The sequence below is a fragment of the Hyposmocoma kahamanoa genome, unplaced genomic scaffold, assembly GCF_003589595.1.
Source record: "Hyposmocoma kahamanoa isolate Upper Pololo Valley unplaced genomic scaffold, ASM358959v1 180, whole genome shotgun sequence".
NCBI lineage: Eukaryota > Metazoa > Arthropoda > Insecta > Lepidoptera > Cosmopterigidae > Hyposmocoma > Hyposmocoma kahamanoa.
The window spans coordinates 3,487,908-3,512,900 of NW_020653711.1; the positions used below are offsets into that span (position 1 = coordinate 3,487,908).

At 36.1% G+C, this 24,993-nt stretch overlaps 1 protein-coding gene across 1 annotated transcript in view; it reads right to left on the minus strand.

The window, feature by feature from the left end:
- LOC113225949 (jmjC domain-containing histone demethylation protein 1) overlaps positions 1-24,993 on the minus strand; it is a 48,773-nt gene that overhangs the window by 11,085 nt on the left and 12,695 nt on the right. Inside the window, exons 3-12 of the mRNA XM_026458431.1 lie at positions 16,794-16,905; positions 14,474-14,638; positions 6,854-6,989; positions 6,116-6,243; positions 5,240-5,389; positions 3,927-4,100; positions 2,917-3,076; positions 1,417-1,549; positions 636-759; positions 376-466 (exon numbers count right to left, since the gene is read on the minus strand). Of these exons, the coding sequence (XP_026314216.1) occupies positions 376-466; positions 636-759; positions 1,417-1,549; positions 2,917-3,076; positions 3,927-4,100; positions 5,240-5,389; positions 6,116-6,243; positions 6,854-6,989; positions 14,474-14,638; positions 16,794-16,905 (1,373 nt within the window). The remainder of the gene's footprint in view (positions 1-375; positions 467-635; positions 760-1,416; positions 1,550-2,916; positions 3,077-3,926; positions 4,101-5,239; positions 5,390-6,115; positions 6,244-6,853; positions 6,990-14,473; positions 14,639-16,793; positions 16,906-24,993) is intronic.

Sequence of the window (24,993 nt, forward strand, 5' to 3'; positions counted from 1 at the left end):
TTTCAAACACTGGAAATACGACCCTAATGGCAAGGACTTGAGTATGATTTTCAGTGCTCACTGCAATACTCTGACTTGAGCATTAAGTAGAATTCTAGAATACGACTCTTAGACTTAAAACTACGTAAGTAGGTATGAATGAAAGTTAAATGGCAATGCTGACTGATATCAGTCAAATTACAGGGGCTGTTGCCCAGTACTCGAATATTTCTTGAATGGACTATCCATAGACATCCCACGAGCTAACATAAAAGCTTCGCCTTTCGCAACCCATAGATCATGGCTAATTTAACTTATTAATCTTATATACATTAAGCCGACGATGACACAGATATATGCTAAAGGTAATTTTGCGTATGCTCTTTAAAAACTTACCAGAATTTCCTTTGGCTTGTGGCGCGACAGGAGTTTGCAACCAACCATCCAGGTGGCATACAGCACAAGACGCGGTAACAGGTAGCATGGGCTAGAAAATAAATTATTTCTATAATCAGATGTCTAGAGATAAGGGGTTCAGTTGTAGGGTGTAACTACCTAAATTGTAATTTTCAATAACTTGTAACTTCAATATAGCGAAAGTCTCAAGTGACTTTATTTTCATCTATTACATAAAAAAAATAAAGGCGGTAACCAACCTGCAGGCACTGTCGCATAACACAGGTCTGCTTGGCGCGCCCCAGTCCGCCAAACTTGACCATGTCTTGGCAGAACACGCAGTCGCCGCAGTCTGTGCGCTGGCACGCTTCGCATTTCTTGCACCTTGAAATATTGCATAAAGAAAACAATAAAATTTCTCGCCAAACTGCGAAAGCAGTTTGTTGGCGTGGTTGCACTCAAAATAATATTAGACAAGCAGTTCTCGGTTACACAACGGAAGGTATAATCACCCCGTAGACAGCTACTAAAGAATAAATCGTCGTTATTTTACGAAAACAATTATTTTATAAAAAAAAATACTTTGACACAAATGCAATTGAAATTTGGCATGGTCATCCACTTTTAACTTGTAACAGATGACTCCACATTTTATGTTTTACCGAAAGTATATAAATATTTCCATTTTTCATAAGCAATTACGTCATTTTCTGTAAAAATTCCGGATAATTGGTTGTCAGAGTATAACGACGAAATGTAAGAAATTTGACACCAGCTTCTTCCTATGCATACGCCTGCCAACAGAGGCAATTGTAAAAAACATATTTTCAGAGTTTACATGAATTAATCTTTAGTTTAAGTATGTTCTGAGTTTCTTAGATATCCCATATCTATCGATGAAACTGTTGACAACAACTGCATGACTATTAAAAATTTTATGAAAACTGGCTACCCTTCAAATGTCATTTTATTCTGTCTTCAAAAAAGACAGTGAAAGTGTTATGTGAAAACTAATGTTTGTTTGACAAGGCATCTTCGTACCTAGTGCGTCGTCGCCGAGGTGCGTTATTAGCGTGCTCCGGTCTCGGTCTGGGAGGCCCGCCACGTTGTGCACCTCCACGACCACCACGTCCGCTCGAGTGGCGTCGTTCTGCCGCCATCACGTCGTCCGGCCCTGCAAAGTGGATTGAAGCGACGGTTTCGAATTGAATAGAATAATCATTTGTTGCAATAAATGATTAGCAGTTGTTACAAGTAATTAACAGTATCACATGGACCCTGGGTAGGGTATAGCAAATTGTACCTAAAACTAGTTTGTATTAGAATATGTAGTATTAAGTTCCGCCATCGAAATGTATGTTTGGAAAAAAAAAGGTATTGTAAATATAAATATAGGCTATTTATACATCGAGATCATATTGTTAGAGATCACTATCCTGCACGAATTCTGACACTGAATAAATATGTTTTTTTACAAGAAATGTGTTTAGTTTGGAAGTGAATGAATTGTTTTTTGGTACATTTTTATATTGTTAGGCATTTTGATGTAAATTTTAATAGATTTATAATTAATATGGACCTTTTTTATAGATTATGAATCAGTTTTTGGAGAATCAATTTATCTTTGCGACGTGCACTTTCTCTTGCACCTTCATACTCTCAAATTTGCAATTGAAAAGGCGGCTAAACGCAATAATATATCATATGCAAAATTTGGTTTTTCTTCCTGCCTACTTTGTTTTTATTTACAATTCATATTATGTAAATTCAACTATCATTATTAAATTATATTTTTGGTATTACGATACTCCCGTCTCGCGATCCATCTAAGGGAGAAGGGGGGTGACTGAAAACCAAAGCTGACTGTCGTAAACAAGAGCAGCACCAGCTGAGACACCTCCTTCTGACTTCTGAACGTTTAGTTAGTATCTTAGTGTGGTTGTTTTTAAGGTTTTTATAGTTATTGTCTGGTTTTGTTTATTGGATGCAATAGAGTTTTTTTTATTATTATTTATTTATGTATTATCCTTTCCGGTTGAGCCATTCCCGTATCCAATTAGTGCAGAAATCGTTAAGCCGTTCCGACTTACACTATAACGTTATGTTTCTAGTTTATTGTTATGTTCGAATATTCAAAAGTTATGATAAAAAAACATTTTAGGACACTATAAATAAATATATTCAACACGGTTATCACGCAATAATTGATAAAAATTAAGCACGTAACGAAGCGACTATAGAGTATTTAAGCAGAGTCAGTTATATTTTAATTGGCACACGCATTTGTACTATTAAAAAAAAATTATACTTCATACTGTGTGCCGATAATAAATGTTTTTCATTTTATTAAAAGAAAATTAACCTAATTCGTCTGTCAATAGAGTCTAACTTTAAAATATAATTACGAAACGGAATATGGGTCATACTCAAGTCTAAAATTAAATAGCATCGATCGATTTGCCCATATTAGCGTTGGTTAGTTGATAATGTCTACGATCATGTACTCAAAGGTAACGGAAAAAATGAATAGGAAGTACAAACCTTTAAGCACAGGCACACCCGTGATAGCCTGGTGTTGCTTATCATGGCGGTGCTGCTCCACCACAGTGCGAACATCACGTACCAACGCGATCGGGTCAGTCAACAGCTCTGGGACTGACTTACGCGCGGCTGGCAGCTGGTGTAAGTACATCACGATGGCCTAGAAATGTAAGTTGAGATGTAATTGTTTGCATCTTAAGGAGTCTATTTAGGTAAAAGTGCTATTTGTCAATGAGCAAGTAGTGTTTTTTAAACAATTTATACTTTGCCGGACTGTCCCGCCAAGGTCCCAGGTTAGATTTCCGGGTCGGAAAAAATATTTGTATAGCCTACATTTATTTCTCTAGAGAGTTTGGATGTAATTTGTGTTTGTCTGTTAGTGTCCAAGGCACCCGCGACACAGGGTTTCCCTAGTGCGGGGTTTTTATGAGTGTAAGCACGTGCAGGCACCTCATTTACACACGTAAATGAGGTTATAAAACAAGGCAAGACACGGAGGCAAGCCCATAAAATGCATACATGCATGAAATGCATATCACACACGAAACCAAATACTGTAGTAACTCAAAACTTAAATTGAGAAAACAGGATTTGAAAATTTTAAAGAAACCAAAATATCCATATTCACGTTTCTACATGGATAATTAATGTATAAATAGAAATAATCACATTATTCGCAATATAATCCTATCAGTGTCTTAAAACGCGTGTATCGTTAATAGTGAGAATCCACAGGGTTGCAAAGTGGGTGGTTGAAGTTGCCTCTTTTTTGTATAAAAAAAACTTTTTTACATCGAAGTTTCTAATAAGTATGGAATTATACCGAATTCCGTATTTTTGCGAGCAGGGTTTTGGACAGAAATGAGTTAAAGGCCGGGCGGATTGATTGGGTTTTAACCCAGTGCCCATCTCTGTGCTCGACCCTTTTTGTATTATGGTTACAAAACATCGCTTCCATTCCGTCCCACGGCAATGTAAGTTGAGCCTTAATCAAATTAAGTTGATAGTACCTTAAGTCCATGCAGCTCGATCTGGGTGAGATGTATATGATCCTTAGGCGGTATAGGCGGCGTGGTCTGACCCTCGGGTGCGAGATGGCTGCGGCCCAGCAGCGCTGAGACGTACCGGTCGAGTACGTACCACAGCATCTCCGTAAAGAACGGGTACCGGAACTTCTGAGGCACCTGGAAAATTTTGGAATTACTACTTTATTTTCTGTGTAATAAAAATGTTTTGTTCTTTATAGCCTAAGGGTCGTATTCTAGAACAATACTCAATGTTCAAGTCAGGATTGCACCGGAAACACAAGCACTGGAAATACGACCCTAATGGCAGGGACTTAAGTATGATTTCGAGTGCTTTAAACCATACTCAAATCCTGACTCGAGCATTGAGTAGAGTTCTAGAATACGACCCTAAGTATCACACAGCCAAAAATAGTTCCATTGTGTCCTGTGAGTATCATTATTTGTAAATAGTGCCGTCTAAGAAAAACGTTACAGAAGAATCATGAGTTTACTGGCATCGCCTTCATAGTCAGTAATATATTTTTCACCATACTTGGTTGGAAATAGTGTTGTAACGTGCAAAAAATGTGAAAACTAGGCAAACATATAGTCCTAGAGCGGTAATGGGTTTCTTGTTTTATTTCTACTATCCCGCCACCCGCTAGAAACGCGATAACCTCGACGTAAACCTTCCGCCAAATTCACAGAGACGCGACCCCAATAATGTCAGTAGGCTGTTTCATTTTGTTTATTAAAGCTAATATAAATACTGTCAGCTGTATTTCATTCATCATTATAAAATACATACTGATAGACTACAGTATATAGCATACACAAATTTAAAAGATTTCAAGTATTATTCATACGTAAAATCAAAGCAAAAACTTTTGTTTAAAAGAGTATTATTCCTTATATAATTTTTTTGTTATGTCCTCTTTCCGCTGTATAATCACATCGGACTCTATTCTTCGGATGAGTCGACATATGTGGCGCGCGGACGGCGCACAAAAGGCAGACGAACAGATCGCAGTACGTAATAAACGTGCGCAACTCGCGAACCTTTCGCAAAAAGGCGCATTCGCCAGATCTGTACGCAAACTTACGAATTTAAATGTAATTTACCTTTTTTTTTACAAATTCCTCTCAAGTGTCATGAAAAACATGTATGCCACTTGGGTGAAACAGCAATTACAAATGTTCGGGTCACTAAAGGATTTTCCTGTTCATAACTGCCTACTTACCCCTTTCGTAACGCAATGTCCTAAAGCCGCATTGAATAATTTATAAAAATCTTGTTAATCGTAGACACGACATACCTTGGTAACATCTTCAACTTGTGCTATTTTCAGTTGTTTCTCAATGCCAAATTGGTGTAAGAAGTTGCCTCCAAAAACGAGAGAGTCGCTCGGAGTGTACACAGCGTGAATCCATCCCGTTGGTATGAAGAAGGTATGGCTGGCTTGAAGCTGGAATAATTACAAATTCATTAAATCGAAAGCTTAACGCAGGAGTACATATGTTCAGGAGTCGCTTTTTAATTTAATAACTTTATAACCTATATCACACTATCAATTATTGAAAATTTACATTATACAAGTAGGAAAAAAGCACAGGCCTCAATTGCAATATTTTTATTTTTATTGAATATCATGATGTTTTTACTACAATGATATTCATATATTTTTTGTGAAAATACTGCATCGTTGCCACAATAGAACTCCCATTTTGATAATAAATTTTTATCATTTGCACGTGAGGCTCAACGCTGAAACTTGCCATGATGATTTGTCTTTAGTGATTGCAAAATAAACAAGAGATTTGACAAAAGCAGCCTCAACAACATGGCCGCTATGAACTGTTAAAATCTACCCGCCTATAATGGAAATCCCTATATTTTTAAAAGATCGTTCCAATGACAATAGTATAGCATTTCTATTTAATAAAATAAATCATAATTAATAATAATTTTCCCACTCAATAACAATAACAAAGAATAATAATAACTCAGTAGGTACGTACTACAGAAAGTGTTACCTTTACGAATTCGCTGTCAAAACAAGTAAAATAAAAATGTTTACTACTCGATTTAGAGCATGTATGGTGCGAGTAAAGGGCGTCTTGTTGAGCAAATTATCGTATTCTAAAATTTTATACTTTAATTCGGTGCTAATAACAATTAGAAAGGAACTTACATGCACTCGAATGCATTTCTCAACAGTGTCGCCGAAGAACACATCAGACTGCTTGCCGGAAAGCACCCACTTCTCGTACAACTGCAGGTTCTTCTCAGTTGGAGGAATTAACCAGAATACTTTTGCACCTGAAATGATTATTTCAAAGTCAATTACTGACAGCACGAAATTCATAACTGGTTTTCAAGACAACTATGTTTTATTATGCGCTAATAATGTTATATATAATGTTATTAGCTACGACGCTGATTTTCAGTGGATTCGGTAACAGGTAACAAATGGAGGTCAAATGCGCAAAAAAACTTTTACCATTTATTGTAACTGTAAAATCGACTAAGCAATTGAAATCGACCCCTCCTACGTAAAGAATCGTATGTCGAAATTGCTAAGTTTACAGGGGAGAGTTTTAAAGTTCTCCGTTTTATTCGGCAAAGCTCGTTACTCACATAGAGCGATCATCTAATAGATCATCATAATTCGTCTAACCGATATCTAGGATTTTATAATACTCTATGTGAGTAATGCGAAATGCTAAAATCACGTGTTGTGCTTATTTCAGTGAATTCAGAACTTTAAAAGGCTCCCCTGTAAACTTGACAATTTCGACATACGATGCTTTACGTAAGAGGGGTGGAAATAGGGAGCCACGCTCGGTGCAAGTGCCTAAAATCTGTTATAAGAACTACACGGCGAAGGGGAACTGAGGAAATGTTTACAAATACTGGAAAGTAGACTCACCTCTTAAAATGTGATACCAAACAGAAGTACCACCAAAGTCAATGTGGAAGTCTGTGTAGCAGCCCTTGACGGACATGAGACAGTATTTCTGCACTTTCGGATACATCATCTCGTCAAGAGCGTTTGTGGACTCCGTCTGTGTAAAATATAATTTTATGAAATAAACCCCTTTATTTAATAATTACAGTCTAATAACCTAAGTGTAAATGGAATTTGTTTTTTTCGGATATAAATCGTGTATATTTGTTTATTCAAACCAACCAATTAGCCGTGACCATGGGAACTGTAAAGAGCCCAAAACGTGAGCACGTTTGAAAAACCAAATATACGCGATTTAAATACAAAAAAAAAAGAATTATTTACAACGTGTAGAATCTAAGAAGGCCATAAATAATAGCTTAAGTAACAATATACAAATAACAATAACACCCCGTATTGCCAAAAAGCAATATCGTATAGGCAACATAAAGTTGAAAATCAAGAAAAGTAAAGAAGTCTGTAACCATACAATATCAAATAAATACTAATTACAACAACTAATACTAACAAACTAGTGGAGTTATTTCACAAGAAAAAATTAAATATCATGGTGGTGAATCATCCTGACATTTAATAAAAACTTAATTACAAATTTAATAAATTTTATCGTTCCCGTTTCTGACAGTCAAATTTTATCATTACGTCAATGATTACATATAATGATAATGATAATGATAATAATAATAATAATAATGCTCACACTCATAGCCCCGCACTAGGGAAATCCTGTATCGCGATTGCCATGGACACAGACGTAGGTAGACAACCACAAATTACACCCTAACTCAAAAGAGAAATAAATGTAAGTCTTACAAATATTTCTCCGTAACCGTTCGACCACGGAGGCAGTTAGATGGTACAATTTGGCGTATCACATCGATTACCTTGGTCTCTAAGGTAGTAATTTTTTTCTGTACTATGATTGCCAAAGAAAAGAATTTAACACAGAATACTCAGAACACCCAGTTCTTCAATTAAGACAAAATCGTTTCACAGTATTTTGGATCAGGAATCGAACCTGTACCCGTTCACGTTATAGCAAGTCGCTAAGCCATCGAAGTAAAGTTGAATGACCTCAAAGATTTATTTCATGTTTTCGAAACGCGTACAATACGAATAATGTCATAGCATTCTAGATTTTTTTTTAGCTGATGCTACTCTGTCCTCGCCTAATAACTTTAATCTTACAATGCACTTGCTACAAATTTTCATCATCAACCCATAAACCCACTGCTGGGCTCTGATCTACTTAAAATTGCGAGTTTAAGGAGCGACCACAATAATAACGCTTGAGTCGGTCAAAAATAGCTTAATCGCCATGCAACAAGAGCGATAAAGACGTTGCGTTTCCCTTTAACTCGGATCTCTAGAGGTACAGATTTGCTCGATTTATTTACTATCGACACTACACACACACGTGTTCAAACAACACGTTTCTCCTTCGGAATGGAATACTCTACGGCATTTGTGTTTCCTGAAAATTACAATTTGGGGCTATTCAAGGCTAGAGTGAATAGGCATTTTTTTAGGCAAACGCGTACCATCGTCATTCACATCGTCATTTAACATCAGGTGAGATTGTGGCCAAGTGTGTGTCTATTATTTAAAAAAAAATTGTAAGCATCATCAACGTACATCATATTTTCTGTTGATTAACATGACATGTATTGTGTAATCAGACAAAAAAAAATCGAGTAAATGTGTAAGAAGCAAACGATCGATATGGTATATTTCGTATTTTTGTATTGTATCGTCAACAAATCTGTAGACATATTAACGCGAAAACAAAACGTCTTTTTCGCTCTTTTTTAATAAGACATAAAGCTTATTCTGACCGGCTTAATGAGATTTCGTGTCGATAAGTGTGAAGGACACCCCTATATTCCCTCACAAGATTTCACATAATATGCCTTTCTCAAACTTGTATCTTATAAAGAATAATTAATCAGAAGATGGCAAACCTTTCTATTTATTTTAAATTTCATACCAAGGGTCTTAATTTGGATGCGTTACTTTAAGAATAGATAAAAGCCAGTGTGTGAATGTAACAGAAATGTGATGTGAAATCAGCCTGCAATATACATTAAATTTTTTGCATTTCAGTAATTTTGTGATTTAAGATACGAGTTTGAGAAAGTAAAGCGACGATATCTTCAATGTTCTCCGACGTGAACGTTTTACAATGTAATTTAACCGACTTCAAAAAAAAGGAAGGAAAGAAGGTTCTCAATTCGACTGTATGTTTTTTTTGTATGTATGTTATGCGAACCAATTTTGATGATTCCCTCTAAGGGTGGCAAACTAGGGGATGAATCCGGTTTCGCGCACTTTCGAGGTCGGTTTTTTTAGTACCTGGACCGAGATTATTTTCCTTTACTATTGGAGTAAATGACAGAAAACTATATTGCACATCATTCGATTGATAACTTTATATATGTTTGGTTAGATAGTATTTTGTTTTATCTCATCATCAACCTATTTATACGTCCCACCACTGAACACGGATCTCCTCTTAGGCGAGGGTCGTAGTCCACCATGCTGACCCGATGCGGGCTGGGGACTTCAGGTTCTTCGACGTGCAGGTTTCATCACGATGTTTTCCTTCACCGAAAAGCTCAGATGCGCTTTAAATTTCGCTCATAAATTCCAAAAAAACACAGAGGTGTGAGCCCGGATTTGAGCCGGCGGCCTCTGCTTGAGAGGCAGTAGGTCAAACCATTAGACTAGCACGGTTTTTTTTATTTATCTGTATAGATTAGTATATTGTTTCTCCAATGGGGTTATCATTAAAGCTAAGAACTTATGGAGCGGTTTTCACCCGCGCCCGCCGCGGTAGCGGGACCGCGGCCTCCGAAGAATGTAGAAATGTATCCAAAATTTAGTAGCACATTTCACGACCCGTTTCACGCCCGCATCGGAGACGGTTGCTCGCGCGCTTGGCGGGCGTCGCCCGCGCACTCTGCGGTCGGTTCGAGGGCGACGCGTTTCACGGGTTGAGTCTTTCCTTCCCACGCCATTTTGTGATTGATTTTCGATTTGGCAGCGCGTGTCAATTTCTCAAGTTATGGATGTTGAAGTCGGTCAATAATTTCCTACCAGTTACCATTTTTCTTAAAAGTTCTGAATAAGTAGATACGGACATCCGAATAAAATTAAAGAATTTGTCTTCTTGTTTTTTTAACTCATTACAATAAGAACAACGAATAATATGTAACGATTTCTTTCCGGAATCAGAGGATGCACCCTGACTCTTTTAGGCCTTCTTCTTGTAATTCTTCGATGGAAGTAAGAAATATAACGCAATAGCTCGTTTTTGATGTGAGTCCATGGCGACGTCTGAGGCTTAACTGACGATCTCAATCGATCGTAAATAACCGCGCGCCTTTCAACCCTCTCCCGCCAAGTTTGCGGGCCGTTCCGCAACCGCGGCGCGACCGCACAAACCTGCGGTATCGTGAGTGTTGAAATAAAACAGCTAGCCCGCAACCGCGCGCGTGAGTTCTGCCTCTAAGGCTCAATTTATATTACGGCGGAACAGAACCTTGATTGATTTTTTTGAAAAAACAAATATTTAAATCCGGTTTATGTAAAAAGCTATTTAAATCCGGAAAAATAGTTTAATTTCCTATGTTTAACAATCGCGGTTTGGCTCGTATCTAGTTTGTACGTTGCACAATTGATCATAGAGTTAATTATGATATATTACAAAAAATGCTTCCATTCACTTCCGCTGCAATATAAATTGAGCCCTTAATAGTTGACATGTTCAATAATGACCAAAGCACATAAATAAATCAAGAGTTTAAAAAGTTTAAAAAATTAATGGTGACGACCCATTACGAATCAACAAAAATGTTTTTCCTAATTAGGGTATCACTGCGTTTGTATGAGTAACAACATCGTAATAAGAAAAACCTTGTGATTAATAGGTTTGAAAATTTAGTTTAAGAAATGTAAGTAACCACATGTAAAGTCAGCTTCAATATTAAGTGCCAGTAATGAAAAATATCTGAACTCTACATAAAATGCCATATATTATGATTCATTATAATACTTATGTAAGTAACAGTATTTTTTATTTTTTTATTGTATTTATGTACTTTATCACATTTCTTCCTCATTATCTCTTGCACGCTGTTGCCCGCTTATAACATTAGCTCTCGCTGCCCCCAGAGTGGCTGGAAAAGATCTCGTTTAGAGATAAGTCCCTTCACCTTGCATTTCATATTTGTATTTGATCCGTTGTATTAATGTGAGCATTACTGCGTTCCGGTTTCGAAGGGTAACAACGGTGCTGGTGAAATTACAGGCACATGGGACTTGTCAACTTATGTCTCAGGATGACGGGCGCAGTGGCAGTGCCCCTAAGAACTTTACTATTTAAAGCTCTGAGTGGCACTGCAACTGTTATGGACAGGCGTGGCTTACCACCAAGCGTACGACTTGTGTGTCTCGTCTCTTAGTATTATAAAAAACATTAAAAAACTGAACTCATACATTGACCTACCGATAAATGGACATCGGGTTCGCGCTAAAAAGTGTCCGTACTGTACCGTCTGTAGGGCGTTAAAATCGCATACAGAGCGTCAATCGCACAACAGTCTTCGTTTGTTCGACTGACAGCGCGGTTGTCAATCATGCAGCACCAATAATAATAAATTGTAAAAACTGCTGCAGTAATGTATAAAAACAGGATTTTGTATCATATTTTCATTAAACAAATATATTGTGTTATCATAGTTCTCATTTAAAAGTATTATTTTATATAGTTTTATAGTATTTAATTTATATATAACTGAATCGTAAATATAAATTACAAAAGCACACAAAATAATCAAATAGCTAACTGACCTTTTTCTACACATGCGCAAAAGATGGAAAGAGATCCATTACGTCAGTTTCAAGAAGCTTATGTAAACTTCTTGGTCATTTTCAATTGTTCGAACCACAAGCGATTGAAATATTTAGAACAAACAAACTACAGAGTCATTTTGATTTTAATCCTATTTTCATAATGACTTTTTTATTAAACGTTAGCAATAACTAACAAAATATTGTTGTACTCGTTTCACGGCTTGGGATTACCTATCAGAAGTCGGAAAATATATTTGCCCGAAATAACATTAGCTCAAATTATCATAATGTCAAATGTATTTTTTTACGAAGATTACAAAACAAAAGCTAATTTTGTTATTGAGAAAAGCATCAAAATTACTCGAAAGCGTAACGGTTTTATTATAAATCGGTTTTCGGAATTATAGACATATTTAAGTTTAGGTTTAGTTGGAATATCGGTACATTTCTTATAGTACACGCTTATTTTCACATTCGTCGTAATATTTGTGTATGTATCTACTCAACTCTTCATTATACCTTTAAGTGAATTTGTACAAAATTCGACATAATAATATATATTAAAATTAATTCATATTTACAAGAAAGGCTATTCCATTACTCTTGTGTTCAAGTAATTTTCAGTCGAATAAATAAATAAATATGGTGCATTTCGTTAAGTTTCCAGTAGAAGCTGAATATGGTGTTTTTGGGCCCTTAAATTGTTGCAAGCATAATTAGACAGTATTGCAATGACGTTACAATTTAAACTAAATGTTTTAGTTTTTTACATTTCGTTACATGTCACTACGTTTGTCACTAGGTTAACTTCGGACATTTTTTTCGTGGTTTTTGCATTAGGCCCGATGTCCATTTGTTGGTAGGTCAATAAACACACAGATCAGTTTAACGCTAACGTAGACATAATGAATTTCTATAGTAAGCATTTCCCTACGTTCAGCTTTGTTTAGTACACCAAATGGCCAGTAACAATAAAAATGAAAATGTAACTTATATAAATCAGGTAATTCGTATATGCGTATTCTGAATACATGTATTGCTTGACATATACATGCATGCGCATGCACATATTGTGTGTGTATGTGTGTTACTATCGTTTCTAGAGCATGTTATAATTTAAATGAATGGGAAAGGCCAAGATTCCCTGGTCGCAAAAAGTCAACGATAACAAAAACAAAGTATGTATTTAAACATAACGCATAGTGTATAGTTGTCTACACCGTATTTTTTTTATACAATATCAGATGACGGGACGAACAAATCATGCGCCTGATGGTAAGCCACACGCCTGTCTATAACAGTTGCAGTGCCACTCAGAGCTTTTAGATCACAACGATCTGAGGGGCACTGCCGGTGCGCCAGTCACCCTGAGACATAAGTTGACAAGTCCCACATGCCCGTAATTTCACCAGCACCCTTACCCTTCAAAACCGAAACACAGTAAAGCTGATATTTCTGTTTGGCGGCCGAAAAGGTATGGTGGCAGTACTACCTTGGACGAACTCTTACACAAGGAGCTCTAGTGCTACCAAACCGTGTCCTAAATCAGTACGGTTTACTCGTCACACGTCCTAACGCGTCCTAGAGATACGATGTTCGTACTGTAGCGTCCTTGAGTCACACGGTGTCTCTAATGCACAGCTGGGTTTTCATCTACAATTAAAAAAATCACAAAAACAAAAATTAAGAAAAGTTCGATCTGACAGGCCTCGAACACGTGTCTGTGCCAAACCAGGGCCGCCTTCTTTGCGTTCGCTCTTTGTATTAATAAACTATATGACAATTTCACAAAAAATAAAATTAATCTCATCACGACAATCAATAAGACCACATTTACAAAAATTAAAACAAATACCAAAATGTTTACGGACACCGTGTTTTTAGAACGCGTAACTTGTTAAGTAACTCTGCCTACACGCCCTTTGATTTCAAAATTTTACAGCGAAGAGAGCGAACGTCGAGCGCGCGCGGACAAATGACATTCAGTCAGTCAGTGTGCTCTGATGTCTCGGACGCCGCCATTCGGACACTACACCTTAATTAGAGTTTCGATTGCATCCCCGTGTCGCCAAATTGCTGTCACCTCCGAGCCTCACTATCCGATTCGAGTATACACAGTATAGTTTTACTTTCGAATCGCGGCCGCGTCAATGGGTATGATATACATATGACTTATTTGAATAAAGAAGAATCGAGCGCGGCCAGTAGCCCGCGACTAGCTGCTTAGTGAAAAATTGGTGCGATACAAACGCGCCTTCGCGTGACAATAGCGGTTTATAGGCGGTTGCATCGATGCAAATGCGCGACTGCATTGATGCCGTCGCGTATGTTGTACCATTAGAAACGTGTAGATGATTAGCAACTGCATCGCGACTGAAGCGCGAAGCTAAAAATCGCCGTGTTTAACCGCGTCAATACGCCGGTTTCACTCCTGGCCCTGTACTCTCGTTCCCCGTCCGAAACAATTACTGTCATAAAATATAAGTAATAAACGACCAAATTAAAAAACGCATGATTCGAATGAAGCTTCCCTTCTTTTCGAATGATGCTTCGGATGTAGACCACCTGCTTCCAGCCAGTTCCACTAGAACCGGGTATTACAAAACTAGTATAAAATTTATTCGTGTCACAGTTCCGTGAACCAAACACTTGTACCTAGTGATTATATATATATATATCTCGATTCTGAATTCACAGAACACCTCTGCCTATGTGACCAATACGAACCTGTTGATCCTTCAAGTGTCTAGGCCACACAGTGTCCACCCAGTCGATCAGGCGCACGATACGCGGCGCCTGGACGTAGTTCTCGAGACGAGTGTGGGAGAACTCCAGCGATATCACGTTCAGGAGCCGCTCTTTGTTTGCGTCATCGTAGTAGCGCTGCCAGTCCTGTACATGTAAAAAATTACATTAGATTTTTCTTGTAATATAACGGTGATGATTGTCCTTTCAGTCGAGGTCGTTAAGAGTCGATACTACCTCTACTCGAATTAAAATTTATCCCGTATTAATATGGTTCATTCTGCTTGGGTCGTGTGGCAAGGATACTGGCTTTATTTCAGAATTATTTTGCTTCTTTTTTTCTAATTAATTAGTTTGTATCTTTTTTGTATCGTGAAAATTTTTAGGAACCGTATTTTCGCACCGTATAGTAATCAGTATATATCCTCAATTTTAGTATACATTTTTTCCAAAGTGATTCATTCAACATTTTCACTGTTACGCGGATTCAACCAAAGCCATGTGAGGTTGTGTAGACTCTTAAAGGCATACTTCGTCCGGCTTCCGCGTGACAATAATAATAATAATAATAACGCACACACTCAACATAGCCCCGCACTAGGGAAATCCTGTGTCGCGGGTGCTGCGGACACACACATAAACAACCACAAATTACACTCAAACTCACGAGAAAAATAAATATAGGCCATACAAACATTTCTTCCCGGGAATCGAACCGGGAACTGGGACCTCTGCGTGACAGTCCGACAAGGTAACGGTTCGGCCACGGATGCAGTTAAATAAAAATATAAATTAATAAAGTCATCAAAAAAAATCAAAAGTCAAATTAAAATCATTAAAAATTACAGAGTTGAAATCGATTAACTGAAAATATACTAGTTTTTCTTACAGCGCAAAAATTTAAAATATATCTGTTTCTTATGGAAGTGGCAATAGAGTGGCCATTCTTAAAAACGATCTTACAATAATGTGTAGGTCTCTACCTCTGAAATTGTATGTACTGAATTGGTGTTTCCTTTTTTAGACAAATAAAGGAAATAAAGAGAAATCTTTTTAAACAAAAAAAATATAGTAATAATAATAAGTTTAGAACATTTTCACCAAGTTTTCTTTTGAAGTGGTTTGGAACAGCACTATTTATAATTTCAAAAACGTCTGGTCTGAAGGTTGTTAAATATTTATAAGAGGAGTTTCAAGAGCTTTGATTGCATTTATACCTTATAGATTCAACACGCAAAATAGGCGCCTCGACGTCGAGTTGCGGAAACTAGCCCGTTGCGCCAATACCAATACCAATACCTTATAGATTCCTTACTTATACCTTTCGTGTTGTTTTAAAAATTTGAGTAAATTTGTAATTTGCTTAAAATTAAATATTACTAAAATATTAGGGTCAACCAACTTTTTTGCGTGGTTATATCAAAAAACTCCATTGTCTAAATTGAATTCATACAAAAGATTAATTTTGACCATTTTCATCATATTATTTTGCAAAAAGAAAAGTTACGCCAATTCTGCGTGATTGGTAACACGGAGATAACACTTCAAATTGTATTTCATAACTCTGAATATTTTCTTCAAGATTAATCGTAACAAAAATTACTTGATTAGGTTTTTTGTTATAAACTAAGTGACGGGACGAACAAGTCGTGTACCTGATGGCAAGCGACACGCCTGTCCCTAACAATTGTAATGCCACTCAAAGATCTGACACCCTGAGATATAAGTTGACAACTCCCATGTGCCTGTAATTTCACCAGTATTTTGCATTCTAATAGCTAATAATAAAGAAGAATACGATACGATAAATTCCTAATAAGTTCTGGTAATGCAATTATGTCTACTACGGGAACAAGGAAAAATTTAAGTATTTCTTGAATAATTTCAAAAATAATCATCTTAAACGTCTTAAACGCACATCTTAAGATATAAAACAAGGAAGTGACAACTATCTCAATATCAAATCAGATTATCAAAGACACTTTCTCATTCATCACAAAAGATAAACACTTCGAAATACAATGTCAGACCTGAAATAATTTACAAGAATTAATTTCCAAAATCGGTCCTACCGGGAATCGAACCTGGGACCTTCTCACTCAACACCCGCAATACAAAATGGAAACCGTTGGGCCACTGAGGTCAAATACGTATTTGCTAATATGTATTTACCTGTAGAATTTTTCGTGTTCACGTAAGTAATCCAAAAGGTTTTATATTATTTGAAAATGTATTCTCTATTGTTGTGTAAAAGTAGATAAACCTTGTCCAGCTTGTTTGTATTCATTGCAGATTCATTTACCTTCATAGTCATTTCAATATTCTTCTGTGTGTTAACGTCCATAACATCTAGCACCCGGCGCGAACCAACGCACATGCGCACATCGTTCACGGTGAAGTTGCTCGTCGGCACCCTGCAACCAAAGCGCCATTCGTAATCCGACCGCGGAGGGAGGATGTCGTCTCGTTGTCCAACTTTTAGAAGCTTTATCGAACGTTAATACGAACAAAGAATTGCGCTGCCATTTAAGCTACAGTCATTCGTTTTTACCTCTATTCGCATGTTTAAAATGTGTTATTAATAAAATGATAATTTAATACAAGCGACAACCGATGATGTTGAGATGAAACTTAATTATGTCCCAGCAATAACCGAATTACTGTTGCTTGATACCTTTATATTAACTAACGGATGTTTGCCCCAATATAGTTTCAAATATAAAAGCAAGTTTCTACTAGAAATTTTGTGAAAAATTCTTGTAAGAAATTTAATTTACGTTATACAATCATAATAGTAAAGAGATGAATCATAGATAAGATATGATTGTAGAGTCCATGCTTTTTCAGTAGCAGTAGAGCTCCTTGTGAAAGAGTTCGTCCATGGAAGTACTGCCACCTTAACTCTTTCTGCCGCCAAGCAGTAATGTCAGAATTACTGGGTTCCGGTTTTGAAGAGTAAGGGTGCTGGTGATATTACAGGCACACGGAACTTGTCAACTTATGTATCAGATCTTGACGATTTAAATACTCTAAGTGGAACTGCAACTGTTATGGACAGGCGTGTAGCTTACCGTCAGACGCACGACTTGTTCGTCCCGTCACTTGATATTATAAAAAAAATATATTGACAACAACATTAAATACTGAATACCATCATAAACAGAATAACTAAATATAAGATTCGAGAATGAACTAGACTGAAGATGTAACTATTATAAATAAACGTGTTGCTTATCTATAGGATATTAGATATGAAATATTTTTGAACACACCGAATAAGCTGAATGAATTACTGTTGCTTGATACCTTTATATTAATTTATATTGTTCTTCCAATTAGTTTAAAACTTCACCAATTTTCAAACTTTCTTTTATCCAGTCATCTTAACGATCGATGACGCTATATTAGTTTTTTTCGGGTAACAGCTCTTTCACTATTTATAGAATGGAAAATAAAAATACGCCAATACAATGGTCGTTTTATTTGTTTAATCACTGCGAACATTTACTTGCATACTTATTCATAAAACGAACTGTGTGTCGGTTAACGATTGCGATGAAAATAACATCTTTTACGGGTCGAACAATCGACCCAAGTTAGCGCTAGATTTAGCAAAATTTATACACACATCCTATATCAATTTATATATTGCAATTTATATCCAATCGTGTATCCCCACAGTATCGTGAAACGTTGGTGCAAAACATACGGGCCAAATGGGACGGAACAAAATATACTTATTATCCTTTAGTTTTGGTAGAGAAATATTTTTTGGCTTTTGTCATGATACCAAGTGACGGGACGAACAAATCGTGCGCCTGCCACCTGTTGGTAAACGAAAGCCTGCGCATAACAGCTTTTTCTGTTTTTTTTTTGTAATAAAATCTAGTGATGGAATGAACAAGTCGTGCATCTGGTGTTGTTGCAGTGCCACTCAGTGCTTTTTAAATCACAAAGATCTGATGAGCACTGCCACTGCGCCCGCCACCCTGAGACATAAGTTGACAAGTCACATGTGCCTGTAATTTCAACAAAGCAGCCTTACTCTTCAAAACCGAAACGCAGTAATCTTGGCTATTTATCCCTTAACTTGTATCACCTGACGATAATTAAAAATAGTTCACGCTCATCGATAAAGGGCATGTGCACTTTGACATTCAATGTATCCTCAGTACCGTTCGGAAAATACAGAACAAAGACAAGAAATAAAAAAAATATGAAGAGCTAAACTTATAACAAGAGCACAGCTCCGTGTTCTCAAAAGAGTTGATTTATCACAATAGAGCAGTGTTTTCAAGCTGTGAATCGCTACCACCCGGCGGATCACAAAGCGGGGTCGCAAGTGCTTTAGTATCATACCATGTATACAATATAAAATATTATACAACATTGACTTATATATTTAGTACTTGCAGAAGAATAAAAATTTTACTTTGAAATCTTAAGAGTGGTTACACACGGGGACTTTTAGCAGCGATGGAAACGCGCGTTCGTGAATCGCCTGATTGCATCGCTACACTTGCTATTTATAGGCGATTGCATCGATGCTAACGTGCGACTGCATCGATACAAACGCAAGATAGCATCGATGCAATGGCCTATAAATAAATCCCAAGTGTAGCGAGCAGTCGCGCGCTTGCGTCGCTGCTTAAAATCGGGCGTGTGTAAAGGCAGATGATTAGCGATTGCATCGCGTTTGCATCGCTGCTAAAAGTCGCCGTGTGTAACCGCTCTTAAACGTGAATAGATTTGTTTTGAGTTTTCTTACCATAAGAAAGTAATATAATATCTACTTATGACATAAAATTATAATAACAAAAAGACGTCCAAGCTATCGGCTAGTAACTGTAAAGAATTCAGTCAATCATATATCAGTGACCGGAATTGAGGGAATTAATTTACGTAAAGCATAAACGCTCTGTTAGTCTGGACATACCCATTTCGTTATCAATGCGCATAAAATTTCTTTATTTACTGTTTATTTTCTAAACGTTCCAAATATAAGGTGTCAAATATTTATTTTCTAAATGGCTAAAGTATTTAAATATGTAAGCACGTATAGAAACGCAAGCACAATATTGTTTTTTGAGACAATAATTTGTAGCAAATAATAGGAAATATAGCACGCCTAAACAAAAGAAGTCCCGGGATTTGTAGAAAGGAGGGAATGTCCACGTTATTCTTTAGTTGCTAAATTAACTCCCTCAATTCCGATCTCTGATAATTATTTAAAATAATTCTAGATTTTAGGACTTGGAATGGTTAATAGTGATAATGTTTTTTTTTTTCAATTTATTAAAATTACGCTTTTCTGGCCGTTGTTGCATTCTTAATTTAATAGTAGTATTCGGTAATACTGCGTTATTGTATAAAGACGGCGATATATTCATTTCTAATAAAACTATACATTTATTATGGTTCCTTTTACAGAATTATTTTTAGTGACTGCAATGTGTTTGATTTAAAAATATTCAGCATATATTAAGGGGTGTGCCCTTTGTGTGCCGTGGTTTCACATATTAAGCAGTCTATACGAATTAGCTAGAAATGTTTAGTAAGATGACGTCTTACAAACCGAACCGAAAAAATGTTTACGTTATGAAAAAAACACACGAAAACCATTCAACGCGTTTCCAAAAAGGTAGACCCAAACCATGCTATGTTGAGAATTTTTTCATAAAACTAATTTCTAGTTTTCTCCAACAAATAACTACAATATGTCAGTGGGTCTAACATTTATTTGTGAAAATATTTTGTTATTATTATTAGATTCAGAGACCGAACAAAGAAATAAAAAAAGTCTTGATCTGACTGGACTCGAACCAGTGTCTATGTATCGACCCAGAGCTTCAAATCGTAAAGATATACACGCGGAGTATGGCTGTATATCGCATGTGATAAACCTCCTCGTGACAAATTTATTTCAGTCAATGAAACTATGTTGCCATTACGAAAATTATATTTTTTTATTGCAAATACTGAATCGGTATGGTACCGCACTGTCATTCGTTCTTTTGTTTATTTGAGAATGAACTATTTTATTCATTTTGAAGAACAAGGATAAACGATATGGAATTGCATATAGTATAGCTATCTTTATCGTTTAATAATCGCCGCTAAAATTGTAATCCTTTTATTTGGATCATTGTAAAACGACGAAACAAAAAATGGCGGGTTTTTGTAGTATAGTTTAAGTATTATTATGTTTGCGTTTCTTAATTATTTGTTACTGTTTAAATTGGTGGCTCTATAGTAAATGCTCAGTAAATAAATAATGAAAAACGTCGGAAACTTTCAAACGTTTTCAAAATTTGCAAAAGCCACAGACAAAATCTTAGTGAAAAATGTCAGAGAAAATCCATCTCCGCTTATTTTATCATTTTCAAAGAACTTGTTCTTACCGTCTCGACGTTTTCGCTAAAACGTAATATAAAACACCCACTAGACAATATTATATTACATTAGTATTATTTACGTATTTCGAATTACTCTCATGTCTAGGACTGTATTAAAAATGTTCTCATCGCCTTTTCCCAATTATTAAGATGAACAACCTCTTTCTTTTTATCATTTCTGTTTATCTCGTTTGTCGCGCTCAATTCTTACATTGCTAAAATGATCATGCAGAATTGTCAAAATGTTTTAAAATCAGCTGTGACATTGCGGCCATGTTTGGCACTGCGATATTCGGCGCGTGCGGTGCGACAAAAACGTGACTTCATGGTGCTCACCATGTTAGCTAAGGTGATACAATTTTAAAATGGCGGTTTTATCACTCGAATTTGCCAGCTAAATGTGGATATAACAGTTTTATCGCGGTGGCATGCTACGGGAGCTGGCACTGCCACTGCGCCCGTCACCCTGAGACATAAGTTGAAAGTTTCATGTGCCTGTACTTTCACCAGCACCCTTACCGTTCAAAACCGGAACAGCCCAGTAGTCTATATCCGTCAATCAATATTACAAGTAAATAAAACGTTCATTTTCCGTACAGCCAAGTTTTACTCTTTGCCGTGTTCTACATTTCTCGAAAACAGCAAACTATATGTATAAAAAAAATGCTTAAGTCAAATTGAGTAGGTATCTTCTACCAATGTATTCTATCCTCGCCCACGTCTTCACTTAACATCCAGGGTTTATGTTTGATACCTTACCTATTTCTGCCGCCAAGCAGTCATGTCAGCATTACTGTGTTCCGGTTTTGAAGGGTAAGGGTGCTGGTGAAATTACAGGCACATGGTACTTGTCAACTTATGTCTCAGGGTGACGGGCGCAGTGGTAGTGCCCCTCATATCTTTGTAATTTGAAGCTCTGAGTGGCACTGTAACTGTTATGGACAGGCGTGTTGATTACCATCAGGCGCACGACTTGTTCGTCCCGTCACTTAATGTTATAAAAAAACATAGTTACAACATAAATCCTTTGTATAACATTAGATGCCATAAATTATTTATTTAAATAATATTTACTTTTCGCATATTTAGATTTGTAAAATTTTTAATTTCATAAGTAGTGGTCGGTCGGATGCTTATTTACCTACAATGCGGTTTGTCGATAACATGGAATGCGTTTTTGTATCAAAATACTCCCGCGACATCGGGATTAACCAAATTAATAAGTATAAAATTCAAGGAAAATAAACGTTTAAAATGTTATTTGTAATATCGAGTTCTTAGGTTTTCGCGATTGTTACATATAGGAAATGAAACTATTTTTCCGGATTTAAATCGCGTATATTTGTTTCTTCAAACCGACGTTTCGGGTCCTTTACAGGTCCCATGGTCACGGTTGACTGAGGTGGTATAGTCTTCAACCAGTTATGTCTAATATTGATGCAAACCACCCTATTTTTTCACTATACTTACAATAGTTAATAATTAAATACCTTATTTTTAATTTTACAAACAAAACATTCCAATTTACGCTACATTCAGTTTTACAAATTATTTTATTGAATGAATTTTTATTAAGTTCAATTTATTATTAATTAATAACAGAAATTAGATTAAACTAAAACGGTTTGTAAGCGGTTTGTTTGAAAAAACAAAAATATAAAAAATAAAAAGAAAAATAGTTTCATTTCCTGTTATTTGTAATTTTATGTAACATTTAAATTCACTTTTATCATATTTATATATAGAAAAACTAAAAACTTCGGACATTAAGAAAAAACAATAATTAAAAATAAAAGTTTTAAAATATTTTACCATCCTTTTTAGTTTTTAATATGACACTTTCAGCTGTTTACAGTACTAATAGCCAAAAATGAATTTAATATAAAAAAATCGTAACACGTCACGCTGTTCCGGGATTCCAAAATTTAAAAGAACGAAAAATATATTTTAAGAAGCCGCTTCCGTATTTCGACAACAATACACAGGAAAAGTGAACTTCATATAAAAGCATCCGAATATCCGACCACTAATCATAAGTTACCATAGTGTGGTGACGTCGATAGTAAATATTGAATGTTGTATCTTCATAGATGAAAAGCTAACAAACTACATATTTGTCTCACCGTAAAAACTACACGTCCTTGAATGTACTGTATTAAATCTGATGTGAAGAGTGGATTTAAGACGCCACAGTATATATACTACGACGGTATAACAAATGTCTTACAAATTAATGATTGAATTAATGATTGATACTTGATGAATGATGATGCATACTTGAGTTTTGATTCTTTTTTGATGTTGAATGAGACGGTGAGAAGCTGACTGAGATGGTAAAGTCATCAACCACATTAAGTTTAACATTAATGCAAATCACCCTACATGGTGGTTGTTTCGATTTAGATCGGAGAAAATAGTTTAATTTCCTATATATAACCATCGAAACTCTAACTCGATAAGTATAAAGTATTAACTCAGCCATATTGGCTCCGCATGAAGCGAAGTATAATCTCATGCTCGAGCATATCCAGAATAAATTCACCAGATACTTGTACATGAGACTATACGGGGCATACCCTTTCTATCCCTTGATGTATCCAACCTCATTTGTATTAGGTATGGTTGGATACAACAAGTTGGAACCAAGCAGGGACTTGGCTCTTGCAAGTTACATAGTGCGAGTATTCCGAGGTAAAATTTCAAACCCAGGAGTGCTGCAATCACTCTGTCTATGCGTACCAAACGAGTACGTGCACCGACGCCGACGACCACGGCTGCTGGCGACGCCGCGAGACAAGACAAATCTGCTCAACAAAGCGCCTCTTACTCGCACCATTCACACACTAAATCGAGTAGCTGAAGAAGTAGATACTTTTCTTGTTTTGAGAGCGAGTTCATGAAGGCAACACTATTTTTGCTTTTTTTCATAATTAATTAAATTTCATTGTATATTATTCATTGTTGTAGTTTATTGTAAATTGGCCTTAATTAATTGTTATTAATTTTCAATAATCAAATTATTTTTAGTTACAATGTTATGTCATGTGATTGTGACGTTATGGAATGCTAAACTATTGTATTGGGATGGTCCTGTAAAAATAGTTGTATGAATGAAATAAATAAATAAGTCTTTTTTTTTCACACATTCGAAAGGATATGTCCAAACTTAAATTTAAACGGCCTAATTTTTATTTGTGTAAAATGAATAGAATTATGACATTTATACCCACACGGCCTGCATTAACCGAGCTAAAGAACCAATGTCCATTAAATAAACGCGAACTGCATTTTCTGTATTGTTCATGTGTTAATTCCACATACAGTTCTGCTACGCGAAGTTTATTTGGTGTAACGTTCATGAACCTACGTGCAATTTCGCTACACAATACCTAAATGTCAAAATCCCAAATGGTCAGATAACTTCCCATCACTGGGCAGAGGTTGTTCCCAAACTAATTACAATAATGTATCAAACCGTATACGACCTGAAACCATTACACCATAGTATATCAAAATTAATATATTATTATTCTTACCAGAGCTTTGTGACATCAGTTTCTCCAAACTTTCATCGCATCATGTGGCAAGAAATATAAAAGAATGCGTTGGTGGCAAATGGTGGACTACCGGTTTTTAATTTGAAGCTGAGTCAGGATTGATGCATTGATAAAAAAATAATCTAATTTAAAACTTGGTTAATTGCTTAAGTATGTAGACTGTGTCCCCTCTAAGCTATAGCAGATAATGCAATAAGTACGTGCTTTCATATACGCATGTAATCAAGTGGAACGAACCTTTACACGACTCTAACTCCGCCATTTTATATATCTATTCAGATTATTATCTGTTAATTGATAACGTACTAGTAGCTAATTACAAACTTAAAAATAAATAAATATGAACTATTTATCTGCATCGTCATCATAATTTAGCTTTAAATTTTAATAATTAAATTTAAATAACATGCTCTGTAGTTATATGTATTATGTAGATAAAAGGTAAGGGTTGGCTTAAAAACAGCCTAATCTGTTTTTCCTACCTTACCCTTTCGGTGAAACTCGCTACATTTCACGGCAGGAGTTCTACGTGTCTAATACCAACTCCTAA